Source organism: Oryctolagus cuniculus, chromosome 6 (genome assembly GCF_964237555.1).
Source record: "Oryctolagus cuniculus chromosome 6, mOryCun1.1, whole genome shotgun sequence".
Classification (NCBI taxonomy): Eukaryota; Metazoa; Chordata; class Mammalia; order Lagomorpha; family Leporidae; genus Oryctolagus; species Oryctolagus cuniculus.
Window position 1 is genome coordinate 125,520,177 of NC_091437.1, and position 21,959 is coordinate 125,542,135.

General features: G+C 42.5%; 1 protein-coding gene across 4 annotated transcripts in view; it reads right to left on the reverse strand.

The window, feature by feature from the left end:
* Window positions 1-21,959, reverse strand: part of RGS22 (regulator of G protein signaling 22) — a 145,281-nt gene that overhangs the window by 113,103 nt on the left and 10,219 nt on the right. For 2 of the 4 annotated variants that reach the window (XM_051844669.2, XM_051844668.2), the window contains exons 4-6: window positions 4,637-4,858; window positions 3,513-3,598; window positions 2,054-2,225 (exon numbers count right to left, since the gene is read on the reverse strand). In XM_051844669.2, the coding sequence (XP_051700629.2) occupies window positions 2,054-2,225; window positions 3,513-3,598; window positions 4,637-4,858 (480 nt within the window). Of the gene's footprint in view, window positions 1-2,053; window positions 2,226-3,512; window positions 3,599-4,636; window positions 4,859-7,412; window positions 7,689-21,959 lie in introns of all 4 variants that reach the window. The other 2 variants (XM_051844671.2, XM_051844670.2) reach the window with 2 other exon arrangements.

Genomic DNA, 21,959 nt, shown 5'->3' on the forward strand with positions numbered 1-21,959 from the left:
GCTTCAACTATCGGTACATATTGTTATCATATTCCTGGCATTTATATAGATGGTGAAAGAAAAAAATAAATATCAAAAAATAAGTATAAGAAGAAAACGTGTCTTTAGGACATCGTTAAGCATAATTAGTGGAAATAATGGAAGTGGGATAATTTTAAACATTTTTGACAAACACTGCTAACAGAAATGCCAAACTACAAAGTTACATAGGAGCCAGACATGAAAACCTGTTCCTGTTACCAAAGATAAGTCCATATTTTCCAACAAAGATGGTGAAGAGGTCTCCTCTTGTATGACATCTTCCATCAATTGCAAGTGCCTTCTAAGAATACTGTGTTGGAAAGAATTTGAAGCCAAGCCCTAGCTCAGCAGAAAAACCGTCACAGTTGGACAGCAATGCCTGTAATGGATAGGGACCAGAGTAGCAGCAGCACAGGGGCCACATATTTGCCATTCCTTTTTTTTTTTTTTTTTAAGATTTATTTATTTGAAAGGCAGAGTTACAGAGACCAGAGCAGAAAGAGAGAGAGGCCTTCTGTCAGCTGGTTCACTTCCCAAGTGGCTGCAACAGCTGGAGCTGAGCCGATTCAAAGCCAGGAGCCAGGAGCTTCTTCCAGGTTTCCCACATGGGTGCAGGGGCACAAGGACTTGGGCCATCTTCTACTGCTTTCCCAGACTGCAGCAGAGAGCTGGATCGGAAGTGGAGCAGCCGGGACTCAAACCGGCGCCCATATGGGATGCCGGCACCGCAAGCAGCAGCTTTACCCACTACGCCACAGCGTTGACCCCTGTCATTCTTGATTTACTATAGACCTTGTACTGCAAGTGTGTTTCCTAAGATAAGATCTGATCATTAAAGGAAAAAGATCAAACAACAGCTTTTACTACATTGTGATGCTCCAAAAGGACATGTAACTCTAGATAGCATCTCTTCAAATGCACTCACACAACCCCGCATTTCTGCAATCATAAAATCTGACGGCAGTTCAACAGTAATGCATCTTACTACCACAGAATAATCCAGACAATAAGGAGAAGACCCAATTTATCATTTTCTGTACAAAATAACAAATTCAAATAATAATAATCTTTGAATAAGCAATGAAACTGTAGATATGTTATCCCTGCTTTCTATGTGATACTAAGCATGTTCTTCAATCCTTCTTTGTCCCTTGTACACTAGGAAAGAACAATTCTAATTACATTTCAGGTGAAAGAGGACAGAGCAAATTGGTCAACACACACTCACGAAAATTAATGCTAAATCTGCTTTAGAAGTATCTGAAAATATTTTCCTGGGGCCTGCATTGTGGTAGAGCAGGTTAAGCCACCACCTGCAAAGCTGGCATCCCATGTGAGTGCCAGTTCCAGTCCTGGCTGCTACACTTCTGATCCAGGTCCTTGCTAATGTGCCCAGGAAGGCAGAGGAAGATGGCCCCTACCACCCACATGGGAGTCCTGGCTGGAGTTCCAGGCTCCTGGCTTCAGCCTGGCGCAGGCCTGACCTTTGTAATCATTTGGGGAAGGAATCAGCAGAAGGAAGATCTCTCTGTTTCTCCCTGTCTGTCAGTCATTCAAATAATGTTTTTAAAATATTTTTTAAAAAAATTAGTTTCCCTGGCCGGCGCCGCGGCTCACTTGCTAATCCTCCACCTGTGGCGCCAGCACCCCGGGTTCTAGTCCCGGTTGGGGCGCCGGTTCTGTCCTGGTTGCTCCTCTTCCAGTCCAGCTCTCTGCTGTGGCCTGGAAGGCAGTGGAGGATGGCTCAAGTGCTTGGGCCCAGCACCCACATGGGAGACCAGGAAGAAGCACCATGCTCCTGGCTTCGGATTGGCACAGCGCCAGCTGTGGCGGCCATTTGGGGAGTGAACCAATGGAAGAAAGACCTTTCTCTCTGTTTTTCTCTCTCTCTCTCACTGTCTAACTCTGCCTGTCCAAAAAAAAAAAAAAAAAGGTTAGTTTCCCTGTTCCAGTGGTACAAATGAAATTCACACCCTTAAAATAAGAAGTTTCACTGAAGTGCCAAGTCATGAAAAAACACTCATATTTTTACCTCTCCAAGAGAAATGTAGAACTTTTTCATAATTACAAGATTGTCTTCATTTTCAACATCTGGGGGCGGTGGACTGGGTATTTTCTTCATGACCCAGGAAGAAAAATTTGGACCTACTGTGAAGTTCATGCCTGATTCACTCCATCTTACTTGTGAGACCAATTTGGCTAACCTGCATTTTAGAAATCATACAATTTCAAAATAAGTTTCAAATAGGGTAGAATTCAAAAAAAGCTAAAATTTTACTTGTTATTCAAACACAACATCCCTTCCTAACTCCACTGGATGGTTCTCTCAGGCTCTTCTAAAATTGATGATTTACCTCTAGGACTATTCATTAATTAGTAAGTATTCTGTTTTTAAATGTTTTGTTTTGGGGCTGGTATTGTGGCACAGTGGGTAAGGCTGCCACCTGCAACACGAGCATTCCATATGCATGCTGGTTTGTGTCCTGGCTGCTCCACTTCCAACCCAGCTCCCTGAAAAGCAGAGAAACGTGGTCCAAGTCCTTGGGCCCCTGCCACCAACGTGGGAGACCTGGATGAAGCTCCTGATTCCTGGTTTTGGCCTGGCCCAGTCTTGCCCATTGCAGTTATCTGGGGAGTGAACCAGAGGATGGAAGATCTATCTATCTGTCTGTCTGTCTGTCTTTCTCTCTTTCCCCACTCTCTATAACTGTTTTTTTTTTTTCAAGATTTTATTTATTTATATGCGAGGCAGAGCTATAGACAGTGAGAGGGAGAGACAGAGAGAAAGGTCTTCTATCCGTTGGTTCACTCCCCAAATGGCCGCAACGGCCGGAGCTGCACCGATCCAAAGCCAGGAGCCAGGAGCTTCTTCCTGGTCTCCCACACGGGCCCAAGGACTTGGGCCATCCTCCACGGCTCTCCCAGGCCACAGCAGAGAGCTGGATCAGAAGAGGAACAGCTGGGACTAGAACCAGCGCCCATATGGGATGCCGGCACCACAGGTGGAGGATTAACCTACTGTGCCATGGCACCGGTCCCTGTAACTGTTTCAAATAAACAAATAAACTTTTTTTTTTTAAATTTATTTTGCTTTTGTTTTAAAAACAGCTGTTCTAAGCAAAGGTCAAATTTTAGTAAATACCTTTAAAAGTCAGGAAACATAAAGGAAAAACTTGGTCCTACCATGTAAGATTGTGTTTTCATGTCACACCGTTAGTCATTTTTGAATAGTCAGCACATAAACACCATTTTCACTAAGAGATAATTTTAAAAGTGTAATGATCAAAGCACAGCCAAAGTAAATTTATTAGGTACTGTTTCTGCTAAATCTCTTTGAAGAAGCTAAATTATTTTTGCCAATGTTCCATCATCCTTAGTCTAGAACAGGTGAAATATAAACTCTAATGAATGTATAAAAGCATATAACACACACACACACATGCTTTTAGGTTAAAAAAATCGGGATAGGTATATTGATGGGACTAAAATACCTGTATTCAAAGTAGCAGTCACTTTCCAGAAATGCTGGAAGTCTTTCTTTTTTGATCCACTTAATTCCTTGTTCACGATTGAGACACTATCAGGAGAAAGTGAAAAAAAGAAAAAGAGTGTCAAAGAAATTCAGCGTTTAGGACAACTGAGGCCTAATCATGCAGGCAATAATGACCTCCAGCTGTTGCCGGAGCCCTACCCTTCCCTGCCGTTTGTACAAGAGGCAGCCATAACCCTGAGCCACAACTGTGCAGCCACTTCTTGCCTCTCGAACCTCTTTAATTTTTTTCAACAACCCTGTGTCGTCATTTTACAGATTAACATTTTGTTTCCAGAGAGTTAATTTTTTTAAAGGAGGAGTAATGAGATAAAAGTCAGCCAGTCTCAGTATTTTCATAGCCATAAAAATGAGTTAAAAAGCATTACAAGGGGCAGACATTTCGCACAGGGGTTAAGATGCAGCTTAGGATGCCCACATCCCATATCAGAGTGCCTGCGTTTCCAGTTTTGTTTCCAATTCCAGCTTCCTGCTAGTACACACCTTGGGAGGTACAGCAGCTGATAGCCAAAGTACTTGGTTCCCTGCTACCCACTTAGGAGATCTGGATTGAGTTCCAGGCTCCTAGCTTTGGCCTGGCACAGCCCTAAATGTTACAGGCATCTGGCGAGTGAACCAGCCAATGGAAAATTTTTTTGTGTCTTTCTCTCTCTTTCTCTATGTGTGTGTGTGTGTGTGTGTGTGTGTGTGTGTGTGTCTGCCTTTCAAATAAAACAAAATAAAAATTTATAAAAAAATAAAATTCAACTGGAATAATGCCCAATATACCCACACTTTCTAGAATGAATCTCAATCATAAAATAAAAGACATATTTTATACTGCCTCGGACTAACCTTATATCCTACATATTTAAGGTAAATTATTTAGATCTTGTTATATTGATCATCTAACGTCAATAAAGCTGCTAGCCTAAAATAGCTATGAACAGGGGACAGAGCTAGGATGTGTAAATATAACACAAGTTAACAAACAGTTACATTTTAGAAAGGGAAGCACAATGAACTTCATGTAATCTCACCAAATGCTTTATCGAATAAGAAATAAACTCAAATGTAGTTTCTTACCATAATATTGTAGTTGACATTAATGGTCTCATCTTCATAAGGGGCATTAATCTGAACAGGTTTAACATCATTCTTTCCTTTCCTTACAACGTCATAGATGGGATTTCGAGGCTGGTAGTTTTGCAGGATTTTTTTCAGTTGTTTTTCCAGATTATGTGGAGCATTGTTAACTACCTCAAAAACTCCAAAATCCACATTAAATCTAATTGCCTCTGAAAATGTCTGCAATATATACATGAGAGAATTAAAATATTGTAAACTCCAGAGTCGCTGTCTCTAAGAAGCCTCGATGTTTACAGACATGCCTGTTTGCCTACACAGAGCTCATGTTCTTAACCATGCCCTCTTCCCTTTCAGGAGCTTGGAAGCCTTTGGCGAGAGGTTCAGGATTCCAAGTGAGTGCATCCTTACCAGTGTACCTACACCAGAAGACAAGTGTCAGCGTGTGCAGTGACAAAGTTCTCTCTGCGTAAACATCCTGCTTCTGGGGTTCTGTACAACTAGAGAGAAATACACACGAGGTCTCTAGGAAGCAGTCCTCTTAGAAGGGGGTGGGATAGCAGGGGAGAAAAAGTAAAGGAAGGCCGGTGCCGCGGCTCACTAGGCTAATCCTCCGCCTTGCGGCGCCGGCACACCAGGTTCTAGTCCCGGTCGGGGCGCTGGATTCTGTCCTGGTTGCCCCTCTTCCAGGCCAGCTCTCTGCAGTGGCCCGGGAGTGCAGTGGAGGATGGCCCAAGTGCTTGGGCACTGCACCCCATGGGAGACCAGGAGAAGCACCTGGCTCCTGCCTTCGGATCAGCGCGGTACGCCGGCCACGGTGGCCATTGGAGGGTGAACCAACGGCAAAGGAAGACCTTTCTCTCTATCTCTCTCTCTCACTGTCCACTCTGCCTGTCAAAAAAAAAAAAAAAAAAAGAAAAGAGTAAAGGAAGAAGAAACTGCGCTCCTGCTATCTCTTTCATCCCCAGGAGCCAGGAAAGCCAGCAGCGTCTCTTCCCAAAAGGAGAACATTAAGTACAATGTGTTTTTAATTTAAGACTATTTCAACACCATTCCTTCATGCTGTGACAGAAAAAAAAAATAAAGACTGAAAAAGAGTAACATTTCTGAGCTTTCTCAGCAATTACTAAGTGACGCCAATTTTTATTTAAAGCTAGCCAGCAAATGTACAAGAGTCAGGAGCTGGGAGTTTGAGTGCCAGCTTGCCAGCAAGTAGCTCTGAGACAGTGAATAAACTACTGAGCATCTTAAGCACCTCTGTCTCTAGGAGAAGTAAACGGGGGCCCTTTTCTTATTTCGCCCTCCAAATCCAGAATCAACTCCCTTTAATAGGGGCTGGCTTTGTGGCACAGGGGGTTAAGCTGCCCCCCTATGATGCCAGCATCCCATATGAGCACCAGTTTGAGTTTCTGCTGCTCAGCTTCCAATCCAGCTCCCTGCTCGTGAGCCTGGGAAGGCAGTGAAAGATAGCCCAAGTACTTGGGTCCCTGTCACTCACATGGAAACCCAGATATAGTTCCTGGCTCCTGACTTTGGTCTGACCCAGCCCTGACCCAGCCCTGACCTTTGTGGCCATTTGGGGGAGTGAACCAGCAAATGATAGATCCTTATATCTCCCTCTTTCTCTCTATAACACTGTTTTTCAAATAAATAAACATAAAAATTTAAAATCCCCCCTCTTAGACTATTCATTCACTTTAGGGTACCTCCAGTGAACTACTTGTTCTTGTAGGTTAAATTATATATGTTTAGTCACATGGTAGAAGACATTAAACTCCCATGGGTCAGTAAGTGTCCTAGTTACAACATAAACTCTTTTGAATTTTACTAAGTGCCTGCAGACCAACTGTAGTTAAAATTTGATAACTGGCATGTCCCTTCAAACTTGAAGCTAAAAAAATATTTTTTTTAATGTCAGATAGTATCTCTAAAGTATCAGTGTCTCCCCCTCTAAGAATTAAAGTGCATGTATTAGGAGAGATGGGTAGAGTAGGTTCTTGTCTTCATGAAAGAGAAAATTTAGACAAGAGACAGAGAGGAGTGGGAAGCAAGGTAGCAAGGTTTAATGGGGTAGGGCACCCACCAGAACGGATGAGTCCCTCTCCAGACAGAATCTGATAGAGTGCCCAGTCTCTCAGACTGCAGAAAACAAGGTTGCATGGTTTAATGGGGAGAATGCACCTGGCAGGCCAGGTGGGCGGCTCAGGAGGGAGCTGAGTGCTGACCGCGATGTCCGTATTCAGACTGGGGCTTACAAGGGAAAGGGGGTCTAGTTCTTCCTGCCATTCCTCCTCCCCTCCCTCTTCCTCCTCCAGGACAAAGATGTGCTGAGTGTGAATTGCATCAAATTCCTCCCAAGGTTTCCCTGCTCAGTGCTGTCAGACTGGGGAGCCCACCTGGCATGGACAGAGGAGCTTCCCCCAGGGAGCTTGACTTGGGGGAAAGCTGCAAAGTTTTATCACCCGTTGTTATCAGCCGGGAACCCATCTGGCGCTGAGTATACGTGATTCGCCCAGGGGAGCCATCCCTGGGTGGGAAGGCTGAGACCACCTGTAAAGTTACTGGGGTCTGGGCAGGAGAGGCTGATTTCCAACTTCCCATCTAACACATAGACAAGATGAGTCCAAAATCCCCCCCAAAATGATATGCAGAGCTCAACAAACAAGTATGAACAGTTACCAGTAAATTGTGTACAAAGTTTCTTGAGTAAAGAGATCGCATTGGTTGCCCTCTGCACCTGTCTTTCAAACATGGGTTTCAGACAAGTGCCACTTACCTAAATGTCATAAATACTATCCCTGAACTATACTATGGTTGGACAAAAGAGATAATGGAGTCTGCTGACATGAAGTCCAAATTTATCTGACTGAAGAAAGGAAATAAATTAAACTCGGTTGATGATGGACATCAGCTATTAATGGGGTGGCAGACAGCAGTCTCATGGGAAAGATCTTCTAGCTCTGAATATCCACGGAGTAAGAGGATTCACTGCCTTCTTTCTCTCTTTTTTCTGCTTCCTACCCTCACACCTGGTAGCTGGAGGAACACAAAGCTGTGGTAAAGCAAAACAAAGAACTCCAATTAGTTCAATGAGCAGAGAAAATATTCTCTAATAATCAAGTAAAAGATGCTCAAGTAAAAAATTTTAAAGGTACTGCGACACTCTGAGATCCTTGGTAACCAATGTCAGTCATAGTAAATAGTTAAAAGTATAGTTTGCAGAAATGACAGGGGGTGGAGCTACGGTTTGCTGGACATCTACCATGTGTTAGGTGTGTGATAGACGATGTAAATACACCATCTTGAATCTTTCTGCATACCCAGCAGAGTTTAAAAAAAAAACAACAACTGAAGATTGAGATGGTTAAGCGATGGCACATGGACTCAGAGCTATGAAGTACTAGATTAGGGCTCCAGAAACAAGTCTATCTGGTCCCAAAGACAGCACAATCCACCTTCCATACTACATTGGTTAGCATATGATAAACTGGCATAACTGGCCACTTCCTGTAAACCAGGCACTGTGCTAAGTAACAACCCTATGAAGTGAGTGAAGCTAGGGTTCAAACCCAAGGTACTTTCATTCTAAATCCTATGCTCCTATTGCTCTGGTTTTACTGGTAAAGGCACAGAGGTACGAAGCAACATGGTGTTACATGGCTAAATCTAAGCAGTTCAATGCAGCTGAAGTAGAATAACTACAGTTGTTATAGCTTAAGAAACAGAGACAAAAGAATCGAGATAGATGAGACAGAATCACATCATGAAAAGCTTTGCATGCTGTTTTAAGAAGTATGGGTTTCCTTTTGACACCCTGAGAACAGGGAGGCATGGTAAAATCCTATGTAAGGGAGTAGCATAGTCTTCCAATTCGTGTTTTAAAAGATTCTGTGGGTAGCAGCTGGAAGATGTCATGTTTGTTCACCAGCTCATGAGTCGGGGAGGGACACTGCCCATACCCCATGAGTAGAGCAATCAGCACAGTCCATGGAGCTGGCTATTGTCACACCTGGGTTCATGTGATCACTAAACCACCTCTCTGCATGGGTACTGTCCCCATCACACATAGGTGCTAGGGAACTTTTTAAGGCAATTTTTAAAAGTATATAATTTTTTAAATTCTGAATTTTTATTTATTTATTTATTTGAGAGGCAGAGAGAGAGCAAGTGAGTGTACTTCTGTCTGCTGGTTCACTCCCCAGGTGCAAACAACTGCCAGGGCTGAAGTTGGGATAAAGGAATTCATTCCAGGTCTCCCACAAGGGTGGCAGAAACCCAATTACTTGAGCCATCATCACTGCTTCCCAGGGTCTGCATCAGCAAGAAGCTAGACTAAGGAGCCAGAAGCAGGAATCATACCCAGATACTCCAGTGTGGCACACGGGCATCTTAACCGTTAGGTTAAATTGTCCATCTCTTATGTTCAACTTACAAAGCAAAACTGCAACTGAGAAAGGTTAAATGATCTCTTCACTACCTAACAGCGAGTTCCCTATGGGGCTTACTATAGTACTCTGGATTTATGGCTACAAAGCTGCCTTAAGCCTAGGCTGACACATAATTTCAGTTAGGGTTTCCAATGGAGAGTCTCATTTAGGATCCATCCGAACCTCCTAAGATGTAAAGCCTGGGAAACCAAAGACTGCATTCCCAGAGTTCCTGTAACTATGGCTTCTTGTGTGATTCGGGTTCTGCTACTCATGTGCACTCACGAAAATACTTGAATTGTGAATGGAGGTCAACGGGGAAAGAGCCAGAGCATCTCCATTCCAAGGTAGAAAAACTGAAGAACCAAAGTGCAAGAAAGTGAGAAAAGGAACTGGTCAAAAATAAGAATTTTATAGAAAAACACAAGGAAAAACAGCAAAGGAAACTAAGAATAGTGTTTATCATGAAATGTTCCTACTTATAAGAAATGTAAATATATGATATGTTAAAATATTTATAAATTTAAATTTAAGAATTCCTCTTTGTGGAATTAATTAAAATGAAACAGAGTCTTTGCCAAGGGTAAATAAGTGCTTTCCCATTTTATAAGTCACGAGTTAGAAGAGATCTCAGAAAGCTCTTAATAGCACTGTGATTCTAAGATTATAAAGGTGGAAAAAAACTGATTCAAAACTTCTGCCATTTCAATAATATCAAAATTTGTTAATGCTCATATGCCAATTATTGTTCTAAGCTAGAGGATACAAAGATGAATAAAACACTGTTTCTGCCCTTGATCATTTTATCTCTGATGAAAAGTATCAACAAAATACAGAAATATGTTCAAAATAGTATAAATGCAAATGCCAAAGGGGAAGTATGTTCACAAAGAATAATACAAGATCACATCTGTTCTGGTTATACTTTATAAGAAATTTGGCGGGGCTGGCACTGTGGCATAGTGGATAAAGCCACTTCCTGTAATGCCAGTGTCCAGTATGGGTGCTGGTTTGAGTCCCGGCTGCTCCGCTTCTGATCCAGCTCTCCACTATGGCCTGGGAAAGCAGTAGAAGATGGCCCAAGTGCTTGGGTCCCTGCACCTGTGTGGGAGACCCGGAAGAAGCTCCTGGCTCCTGGCTTTGGGTAGGCCCAGCTCCTGCCATTGCAGTCATTTGGGGAGACAGCCAGTGGATGGAAGACCTCTCTCTCTCTGCCTCTGACTCTCTGTAACTCTGCCTTTCAAATAAATAAATAAAATCTTAAACAAAAAAAGAAATAAATCTGGCTAAGAGGGCCAGCACTGTGACTAGCAGATAAAGCCTCTACCTGTGACATCAGCATTCCATGTGGGCGCTGGTTCGTGGCCCAGCTGCTCCACTTTTGATCCAGCTCCCTGGTAATGCCTGAGAAAAGCAGCAGAAGATGACCCAAGTGCTTAGGCCCCTGCACTCACGTGGGAGACCTTATGAAGCTCCTGGCTTCAGCTTGGCCCAGCACTGGCCATGTGGCCATTGGGGAGTGGACCAGTAAAATGATCTTTCTGTCTCTCCTTCTAACTCTGACTTCCAAATAAATAAATAAATAAATCTTTTTTTTTTTAGGAGAGAGATCTGGATAATAGAAGCAGAATTATTAACTAGAAGAAACAGGCAAAGTAGTTTGCCTTTTTGAGATATATCGATAAAAAGTGGTTTTAATAAACTAGATAATTCCACACCTGATAGTCTGATGGCCCCTAACTGAACCTCCAGGCAAAGAGTCTACATCTTCAGTTCTCTAGTAAGATCACCCAATTTCATTGTTCCTTTTGTTAGTGCTTTCATTTGTTCAACAAGTATTTATCAAATCCTTATTAAATCAGATATGAGTAAGACATGGATCCCGCCTTAGAGTACATACAATCCAGGAAGACAGATAAGAAATGCAGACAGACAATAAAGACCCACTGCACTGGGAGGACAAACCCTGAAGTCAGCACATAAGGTGAAATCACATTTAGCCAAAATGATCCCGTCACATTCTTGGAAGCACCCATACAGTTCAATGCTGTCATCAACACTGCTCTCAAGCCCATTACAGTCGGCTTTCCTCCCCAGCACGGAAGTGCACTGCTTTCTTCAGTTACAGAACTAGTGTGCTTGTGTTTAAAGCTCAGATTGTACAAAATCAGAACATTTTGACACCAGAATCATCCTTAGCATAATAAGATGACTACACTGTTGAGAGGCAGGTAGGATGAGACCCACCGAGGGGACAGTCTCAGCTGTCATCTCACACATCTCTCATCCTCTCCAGGACAGGCACTCATGGAATGGCATGGCACAAAATCATCTCCACCCTTTGTCACCCTTGCACTCTCTGCAGTGCACAAATAGCTGGATTTGTATAATCATGCATAGATAGCACAACTCCAGACATTTATAATAAGCACGACAGAAATAGGAAAAAGTGGTGGGAAGGCAAAGAAGGACTCATTAACGACCTTTAGGAAACTAAAGAAGATATACTGAGAAAGTAAAATGCGAAAGTTACATCCTGAAGAATGAACAGCACTCACAGGGCAGAAGGGCGTGAAGTAAACTCCAAAAAGGAAAGAGCCGATGAGCCAAGATATAGGAGCATACAACACTAGGGCCCTTTTGGCTAACTGCAAGCAGTTTCACACTGCTGAAGTTTAACATTTGAGGGAACAACAGCGAGGTACAGCCTGGAGAAAAGCAGAGGACTAGTTCATCATGCACCTTCTATTAGATGCTGTAGCTCTTAAGTTATTCCTTCCAATCAATAGTTCTCGGCAGCATCAGTATCACCTACAAACCTGCTACAAGTGCAAATTCTCAGACCCCTCCCTAGAGTCAGAAACTCTGCGGATGGGAGCCCCAGAGGAGGCTCCTGGCTCCGGGCTTCAGATTGGCGCAGCTCCAGCTGATGCAACCATCTGGAGAGTGAATCAGTGGATGGAAGACCTTTCTGTCTCTCCCTCTGTAACTCTACCTCTCAAATAAATAAATAAAATCATTTTAAAAATAAGATTTATTTATTTGAAAGGCAAAGTTATCGGGGGGGGGGGGACACAGAGAGAAAAAGAGAGAGGGAGGGAAGGAGAGAGAATCTTCCATCCACTGGTTTACTCCCCAAATGGCTGCAGAAAAAAGGTTCCCCATTCCTACAAGAACAATAGGGAAGTAAGTAAACAGCTTTTAGCTGGAGATGGGCAGAGTCTAGGTTAAGAAGAATTTTAAGGTCCACATTCTGTCTATTCCTTCAGGTTGATTCTCAGGGTACTTCGTTTGTTTGCTTGTTTTAATATACAAAGGAACTTCAAAAAAGCTCACAGAAGGGCTTGTGGCACAGCGGCTAAAGCTGCTCTCACATTGGAGCGCCAGGAGTTCAAATCTTCACTGCTCCACTTCCAATCCAGCTTCCCACTAATGTGTCTGGGAAAATAGTAGAGGGTGACCTGAGTACTTGGGACCCTGACACCCAAGTGAGAGATCCTGCCTTTGGCTTGGACCAGTCCTGGCCATTGCAGCCATTTGAGGAGTGAACCAGAACCAGTGAATGAAAAGATATCTCTCTCTGCCAAAAAAAAAAAAAAAAAAGAAAGAAAGAAAGAAAGAAAAAAAAAGAAAATGGCATAAGCTTATTTTACCAAAAAACAAGAAAAACATATTAAATAAATAAATAAGGAAACATAAGAAAACAAAAAATAAGCTTATTTTTGGTACAAACAAATTTTAAATATTTATTTGAAAGTCACAGTTACAAAGAGAAGAGAGAGTGATAGATCATTTTTCTATCCATTAGTTCACTCCCCAAATGCTGCAACAGCCAGGGCTGGGCCGGACCCAAGCAAGGAGTCAAGGGCTTCATCTGGGTCTCCCAAATGGATGCAGGAGCCCAAGTAATTGAGCCATCTTCCACTGCTTTCCCAGGGGCATTATCAGGGAACTGGATCAGAAGTGGAATAGCAGGGACACGAACTGGTGCCCATATGAGATGCTGATGATGCAGATGGTGGCTTAACCCTGTATGCTGCAATGCTAGCCCTGTAAAAAAAAATCTAAGATTTATTTATGCATTTGAAAGAGTTACAGGGAGAGAAGGAGAGAAACAAAGACAAATCATCCATCCGACTGGTTTACTCCCCAGATGGCCACAATGGCCAGTGCTGGGCCAGGCTGAAGCCAGGAGCTTCATCCAGTTTCCCATGTGAGTGGCAGGCATCCAAACACTTGGGCCATATTCTACTGCTTTTCCCAGGCCATTAGCAGGGAGCTGGATAGGGAGTGGAGCAGCCAGGAGTCAAACTAGCGTATATATGGGATGCTGACATCATGCCACAATGCCAGGCCCCCAAATTTTTTTTTAAATACATGCATAGCAGGGAACTTCAAAAAGCTCATGGAAAAGCCATCTTATGGAAAAACTATGGATGGATTTCAGGGATTTTCTGCACCAAAATAAACAGTTTAACTGTATTTTTCCATTATTTTTTTCTTTTTAGATTTATGTATTTGAAGGGCAGAGATGCAGAGAGAGAGAGAAGAGAGAGACAGACAGACAGAGGGATCTTCCATCTGCTGGTTCACTCCCAAAATGGTCGCAACAACCTGGGCTGGGCCAGGCCAAGGCCAGGAGCCAGGAGCCAGGAGCTTCTTCCAGGTTTCCCATGTGGGTGCAAGAGCCCAAGTATTGGACCATCTTCTGATGCTTTCCCAGGCACATTAGCAGGAGCTGGATCAGAATGGAGCAGTCGGACTCTAACTGGCACCCATATGGGATGTCAACACTGTAGGCAGAGGCCTAACCTTCTATGCCACAGCACCAGCCCCTCCACGAATTTTTTGAAGTACTCTCATATGTGATGGTACTAGATGTTTATTTCTACACACAACAAAGTAACCTGGTGCTGCATTATAACCCAAATTACTGCTGTCTGCTCAAAAAGTATTTCTCTCATACATTAAACCCTTTGTTTTAACCATTTCTAAGGTTATCTACAAAATTCCCAAAGTTAGTTTAATATGTAATAACAAAAGACACATAGAGGGGCAGGTGTTATGGCATAGTGGGTTAAGCCACCACAAAGGACACCCTCATCCCATGTGGGAGTGCCTGGGATCAAGTCCCACCTCCACTTCCCAACAAGCTTCCTGCTAATGCAGCTGGGAGTCAGCAGATGATAGCTCAAGTGTTTGGGTTTCTGACCCCAATGTGGGAGACTCGAATAGAGTTCTAGGCTCCTGGTTTTAGCCTGGCCCAGCACTGACTACCGCAGGCATCTGGAGAGTAAACCAGCAAATCTCTCTGGGAGGGGTGTGTGTGTGTGTGTGTGTGGGAGAGAGAGAGAGAGAGAGAGACAGAGACAGAGACAGAGAGAGACAGAAAGAGATTCTGCCTTTCAATTAAACAACAACAAAAAAGATACATAGAGTAAGGGAGATTAAAATGAATGGCAAGGAAAGTGTCTTCCAAAAAAGCTGAGTAGGTGGATATAGAGAATTCTCAGTTTTTAATCATATGACAGGAAAAATCTTCAGCACGAGGCTCAAGCCCAATCCACTGCAAGCTGTTACAGACTGCCCTTTTCCTTACTTAATTTTCGTATTTCAAGGGTATCATTTTCCAAATGTTCTAAAATGAATTGACCTGAAGGTGGTGAAAGCTAACTTTGTAGTACCAGTCATCCATGTGCGAAAAATATTTTCGCAGAAAAAGCAAGTGCATGAAAATATTTTTACCACAATAAATTGCTGGTTCCACAATTCTTTGAAAAGAGAAGGAAAAAAAAAAACCTGTGAATAATTAGCGATGTGCTTAAACTGCCAGCCCAGCACCACTGAAATGTCCCGGACGCCAAATTATTTAGCTGAACAGTATTTAAATTAAAAACTAATGACTAGGTTAATTTAATACATGTTCATCTCCGCTCCAACTCTGTCTCAACTAATTGAGCTCCAAAGCTATATTTTAAACATGCATCCTAGTCAGTGAATAAAAAACATCTGACTACTTAAACGTAATAAGTCAGTTACCAATAACAACTCTTAATGTAAGTTTTATTGACATTTTAGATGTTTAATCATAAGCTGTTTACTATACATTCACCAATGGGATGGAAGGAATTATGTGTCACATAAAATGTATAGAAAATATCTTTAATTAAATGAGTTACATGAGGTGATGAAGCCTCTGTGTTTGAGCTACAAGGTTACCAAAACACCCAGCGATCTGCCCTGTTTATACAGCTCCAACAACTCCTCTAAAAATCAATCTCTGAGTATTTAAATTCTGAGAAGGGAATACCAAGCCTCTTTATTCCCCCTTTCTCCACTCGCTCCCCAAATCTATTTTCTTTCCCTAATCTCCCCCTAAATCCACCTAGAATATAACTCCTTCATGAAGCTGAAAGAAATTATAATAGTTTACAGATTTTAAAAAGTGTGGAGAATCAGTCCAAAAAAAGAAGTTATGGTAAAATTCCAAAAGCACATAGCTAAGCATGGTCTGGCGAACACATGACATACCTATCCTTGCGAGGAGGGTATAGAACAGGCCACCCCTTCAGCTTCTGCAAACCATAAATGTCACAAACATTTGAAACCACCCACAGAGCACCAACCTAAATCTATGTGGGCTCCTCTACTCTATCCCACAACAGTCAGTGAGCATGAAACACACAAAACAAAACCAAAGGGGAAAAAATGTTTTCACACTATAGCACAGAAAAAAACTTAATAAGCAAACACTTGTCCATAAAGAGTTGACAGCAAACAAAACAAAAAAATAAAACAGAAAAAAAAAAAAACCTCCCAGACACCAAATGAAAACAATATCTGAATGTGAACTTGGCCCAAGAACAAACAGAATGAAGTTATGAAAGCTAGGATTTGGAAAGTGCCATAATCATTTATAATAGCGGCAACTGTCCTGGATTCCCCTCATCAAAAAATAACATGGAGGCAGGCTACCAACCACCAATTTCTGGATCTCACAATGAGTCCCAAGGATGTAATGGTGTAATGGAAAGGAACAGTGTAGGAGTCAGAGAGACTGATTCCTGGGCCCATTTCTGCCACAGTGCAACTGTGGGACCTTGGGCATTGTCACTACAGACGTACAAAGTCTCTGAAATCTAGATGACCAGACAGCCATAGCTACACTTTCAGGCTTAGATTACTGTGGTGGGAGAGAAGGGGAGAAAAAATTAGGTTCATTTGTTTATTTCATGATCTTACCTGGACGATGTAAAAATAAAAACAATCACTGCCCACAGGAAATTTATAATGTAGCTTGTGAGACATACTGAGAAGAGGAATTAATCAAATTTTCTTTGGTTGGGAAAGTCCCGGCTCCCGCCATATAGGAGTATGATTGGAATTCAAAACTTTTTGCACTAAAATAAACTTATCTTTTCATTTTGGTTTCCACAGACATTTTGAAGTACCCTCATATACACACATACACACAAGTGTACTTCAAAAAGGTTTGTGGAAACTGGAAATAAAAGATAATCCATGCACATCAGGACTCAAAAAAACTCATAGAAGTATGTACTATTAAAAAGTTGCCAAGGATTTCAAATTTTTTGCATCAAAATAAGTTTATCTTTTAATTCCATTTTCCTCAAAACATTTTAAAATACAGGTATGCGTGTGCACACACGCACACACACACACATGTATATATATTCCCTGTACGAATGTAACATTCCTGTAAGGTGATTTGCTAACCTCTGCCTGTATACCTTGAACCGCATGGAGTTTAGTCCTTCACAAGCCAGCCTATCTTACTGTTAGAAAACAAACGTTACACTTCTTCCTTATAGTGAATGAAGATCAGTTTCCCTCATAAAACTGGCCCTGGTTCTGTCCTCCAGTTCCACAGAATACATTAACCCCTCTTCTCAATCAGATCTTCAAATATTTGAAAAGGACTGCACCATTCCGCCCCTACCATCTCTCCCGAAGCCAGGTTAAACACCCACACTTCTTTCAACCCTTCCTCATCTGACATGAATATGCATTGGCTGAGTCTTCCTAAGTCTGGTTTGGCAGAACAACTCTCAACATATGGCACCGAAAAGGAACACAATATTCCAAATGTGGTCTGACAACTCAACCCTATTCAAGAAAACACTCACTGAGTACCTTCAGATGAATGTTGTTCTTGATCTTGACTATTCTTCTATTAATGTATCCTAAAAATACATGAACTTTGTTGTAGTCCGTTTCATACTATGTGTCAGGATCAAAATGAGACCAGAATGTGTTATCCAAATGAACAGTTTATTCTTCTGCCACCAGTTCTGTAAACACCATAATGGAGGACAATCAAAAGCTTCTGAGCCATGTGGCCCTGGGTGGACCCTGTCACTTACTAGCTGAGTGACCTTAAAGTGGAAAAGCATTGGTTCTTTTGTAAGTTTCCGTGCAAGACTCTGATAAAAAAAAAAAAAAGTTTAAAAAAACAGTTTTTAAGAGGCAAAAGTTGATGACAGATTTGTGCGGCACAGATTATTGTCTAGATAATACTCCACCAGTCCTATTAAGGAGTGATGGCCAGTTATGTTTCAGAAACACAAGAGGAAATGGTCTAATTAGTGAAGGGAAATGAAAGAGATGCACCAATGCCACAGAGGCGCTTAACACACATCACCTCACTTCACAGCAATCTTGTAAGATAGTTACATCGTCTTCACAGAGAAATAAATTGAGGAATTAAGTAAGCAGGCAATGCTTCTAAGCTCTGAGGGTAATGAGTGAGAGGCTGGACTCAAACACAGGAACCCATCATTCCTGTGACTAACCAGGACATGGTGAGACCCAAGCACACAAACAGGAATTGTGGGCAAGATGGGCTGGCGGATTGGGGCAGACAGAAGGGTGTGTGGGGAGGTGCAAGTAGCATGAAGCTAGAATGGCGAAGTCAAGGTCAAATTGCAAAGGATCTTGAGTTCCATACTAAGGAATTTGGAGTTCAATCTGCAGGCCATTAGGAGTCAACTCCCACTGGTTGCAGAGATCAGTTTAAATAGCTGAAAATTAATTTCACAGATAATAACAAGGGCTTTAGAGACAAATAAAATAATGTAAGCAGAGCATGTGTTGGTGATATTATTTTAGATGGGGTTGGTAAAGGAGAGCTTTCGGAACAGAAGCAATTAAAGTCAGGAAGAAAGGGATGCAGATCTCTCAGGCAAGAGTGTTCCAAGCTGACAGTCCAGGAAGATACTTGGCACATTCACATTTGAGAAACATGAAGCAGGCAGGTTAGCCTTCAGTTGGATGAATAAACAAGAGGAGAGAGGTAGGAAATCAAGACTGAGAGATGGGCTGGCGCCGCGGCTCACTTGCTAATCCTCCACCTACAGCGCTGGCACCCCGGGTTCTAGTCCTGGTTGGGGCGCCGGATTCTGTCCCAGTTGCCCCTCTTCCAGGCCAGCTCTCTGCTGTGGCCAGGGAGTGCAGTAGAGGATGGCCCAAGTGCTTGGGCCCTGCACCTGCATGGGAGACCAGGAGGAAGCACCTAGTGGCCATTTGGGGGGTGAACCAACGGAAGGAAAACCTTTCTCTCTCTCTCTCTCTCTCTAACTCTGCCTATCAAAAAAAAAAAAAAGAGAGAGATGGCAAGAGGCAGATCATATTGTATTTTGGATTTTATTCTTAGTTTAATGAGGAGCATACTAAACAGGGCTTGGAGCAGAAGAGGAAGTAACACGATTCAATGTATTATTTTATGATACTTTTTTTATAATTTATTTTTATAATACTTTGCTGAAATCATAATACACTAAATTTACAGTTCCCTAAAATACTAGTCCATAAGTATCCCCCAAAAGTGAGATTAGTTTGGCACACTTGTTCTCAGTAAACTCAGGCTGGCTTCTAATTCTCAGCTAAGTGCTCATAAAGCAAATATTAGTAATCTGTTTGAGAGTCTTGCCAGGCACTTGGTTTGATAATCCATCATTCCTTCTTCTCTCTGCCCCCAAATTCCTGTGACAACATTTTTCCTTCTTTCACCTTGGGGTGTGAAGAATGGGGAATTAAAAGGCAGACTGTGGGCACTAAATACACATGAAAAGGGACCTTTTCAAAAAGGGGTATGCACAGGAAGATTTGTGGAGAGACAGAAAACACAGAAGAGGTGGCCCAAGTGGGCCGCGTAGGACACATGATGGAGTCGGACTGCAGGTGTCCGCTGAGTGGACGGACGAAAAACATGACTACACAGAGCTCCACAGAAATCACACCCTGCACTTTCATGCAAAGCCTAAAAGAAAACATACAAAAATGGTAATCCAGTTTGACTGGATGACAGGATTATGGCTGAATTTTTCTCACATTTTGGGTAAATTGTCTTTATTATTATTATTGTTACTTCTCTAATCTAAAGGAGATTTTTAAAAAATAAAAGAAAGTTAAGCAGAAGAACTTATTTTCCAGAGCAAGTAAAGGTCAAGGTAATCACAAATCTTGAGCTTTAAAATTTAAACGTTGGGCCGACGCTTTGGCTCACTTGGTTAATCCTCCGACTGCAGCGCCGGCATCCCTTATGGGCACTGGGTTCTAATCCCGGTTGCTCCTCTTCCAGTCCAGCTCTCTGCTGTGGCCCAGGAAGGCAGTGGAGGATGGCCCACGTGCTTGGGGTGCCCGCACCTGCGTGGGAGACCAGGAAGAAGCACCTGGCTCCTGGCTTAAGATCGGCAAAGCTCCAGCCGTAGCAGCCATTTGGGGGTGAACCAACGGAAGGAAGACCTGTCTCTCTGTCTCTCTCTCTCTCTCTCACTGTCTAACTCTGCCTGTCAAATAAATTTTTAAAAATTAAAAAAAAATTTTTAAATTTAAATGTTAGGCCGGCGCCGCGGCTCACTAGGCTAATCCTCCACCTTGTGGTGCCAGCACACCGGGTTCTAGTCCAGGTTGGGGTGCTGGATTCTGTCCCGGTTGCCCCTCTTCCAGGCCAGCTCTCTGCTGTGGCCAGGGAGTGCAGTGGAGGATGGCCCAAGTACTTGGGCCCTGTACCCCATGGGAGACCAGCATAAGTATCTGGCTCCTGCCATTGGATCAGTGCGGTGCGCCGGCCGCAACGTGCTGGCCGCAGCGGCCATTGGAGGGTGAACCAACAGCAAAGGAAGACCTTTCTCTCTGTCTCTCTCTCTCTCTCACTGTACACTCTGCCTGTCAAAAAATAAAAAAAATAAAAAAATAAAAAAAATTTAAACGTTAAGAAACTGCAATTACACTTCTTTTTTTTAAAGATTTTATTTATTCATTTGAGAGGTAGAGTTACAGTGAGAGGAAGAGAGAGAGAAAGGTCTTCCTTCCACTGGTTCCTTCAGGAGCTGTGCTGAACCAAAGCCAGGAGCCAGGAGCTTCTTCCGGGTCTCCCATGCAGGTGCAGGGGCCAAGCACTTGGGCCATCTTCCACTGCTTTCCCAGGCCACAGCAGAGAACTGGACTGGAAGAGGAGCAGCCGGGACTAGAACCGGTGCCCATATGGGATGCCAGCGCTGCAGGCGGAGGATTAACCTGCTGCGCCATGGCGCTGGCCCTGCAATTAGACCTCTTTAGAGAGTTTTCTTTTTGAACTTTTACAAAAATGTACTTTACATGGAGACTGCAGAGCCCTGAGGCAAGACCACACAATCTGGAAAAATAAAATTCTGGCAACTATGTGATCTATGCTGGGTTCTTTATAATACACAACTGGACAATGAAAGTTGAGAGATCAATTAAGAACTCCCTGAGTATCTTTGCACAGGCCTGTTCTAACACTTATACTAGTTCCAGAGACCCCGTTATGCCAAGGAGAGAAGAGAGCACACAATTGTTTTGAGGCGGGAAAAGTCACACACAAAACACATGCATGCATACATAGATACAAACATATGTACAAAATCTCAATTGGCAAGAAGCACTGAAGGGTATTTTCCTGTCAGAAGATGTTGTCAGTGTGGTTAGGTTGTAAAAGATTTCACTTCCTTTAAAATCACTTGTGACTTCTTTACATTTCACATTTTCCCTGGTAAAAATTTTAATGAAAAAGCTTTCGCAGTACATAATAAAAACCTTGTCTTACCTAACTGCCATTGCTGATTAACTTCACTCTCACACAACAATATAAGAATTTTTATGAACCCTCATTTCATTTTTCCTAAACCTCTGAATACTTTGTCACTGCTAAGACTGGTGCCCATCTGCATTACAACAGCATAATGAGTTTCATTTACTACTGATATAAAACTCCAGTTGCCTTGGAGCGGCTGTTGTGGTGCAGTGGGATAGGCTGCCACTTGGATGCCTGCATCCGATCTTTACGGGAGGCTGGGTAGGAGTCCTGGGTACTTCACTTCCAATCCCGCTTCCTACTAATGCACCTGGGAGAGCAGCAGATGATGGCTCAAGTACAAGGGTCCCTGCCACCCATGTGGAAGACCCAGATGGAGTTCCTGGTTCCTGCTTTGGCCTGGTCCAACTCTGGCTGTTGTGACCATTTGGGGCCTGAACGAACAGATTGGTGCTCTCTCCTTTTTTTTTTTTTTTCTCTCTCCTTCTCTGTCATTCTGCCTTTCAAAAAATAAATCTTAAAAAACAACCCAAAAAACCTAGTTGTCTTAAATACAAATTCCACTTTAATAGCTACACCAAGAAAATGACAATAATTGCCTAGAGGCAAGAAATTTATGTTTTTTGATACACTGTCCTTATCACCTCTGCTCAACTACTCCTGTATCAGATTTTATACAGAATGTTTCATCATGGTTAGAAAAGTTCCAGCTTTCTTCAATAATAATAATTTATAAACAATGCAAACCCAAATGATAAAAGATGAAAACTTTATCTAAATACTTTAATATTTTAAGAAAATAGTACTGATAATATTGTCT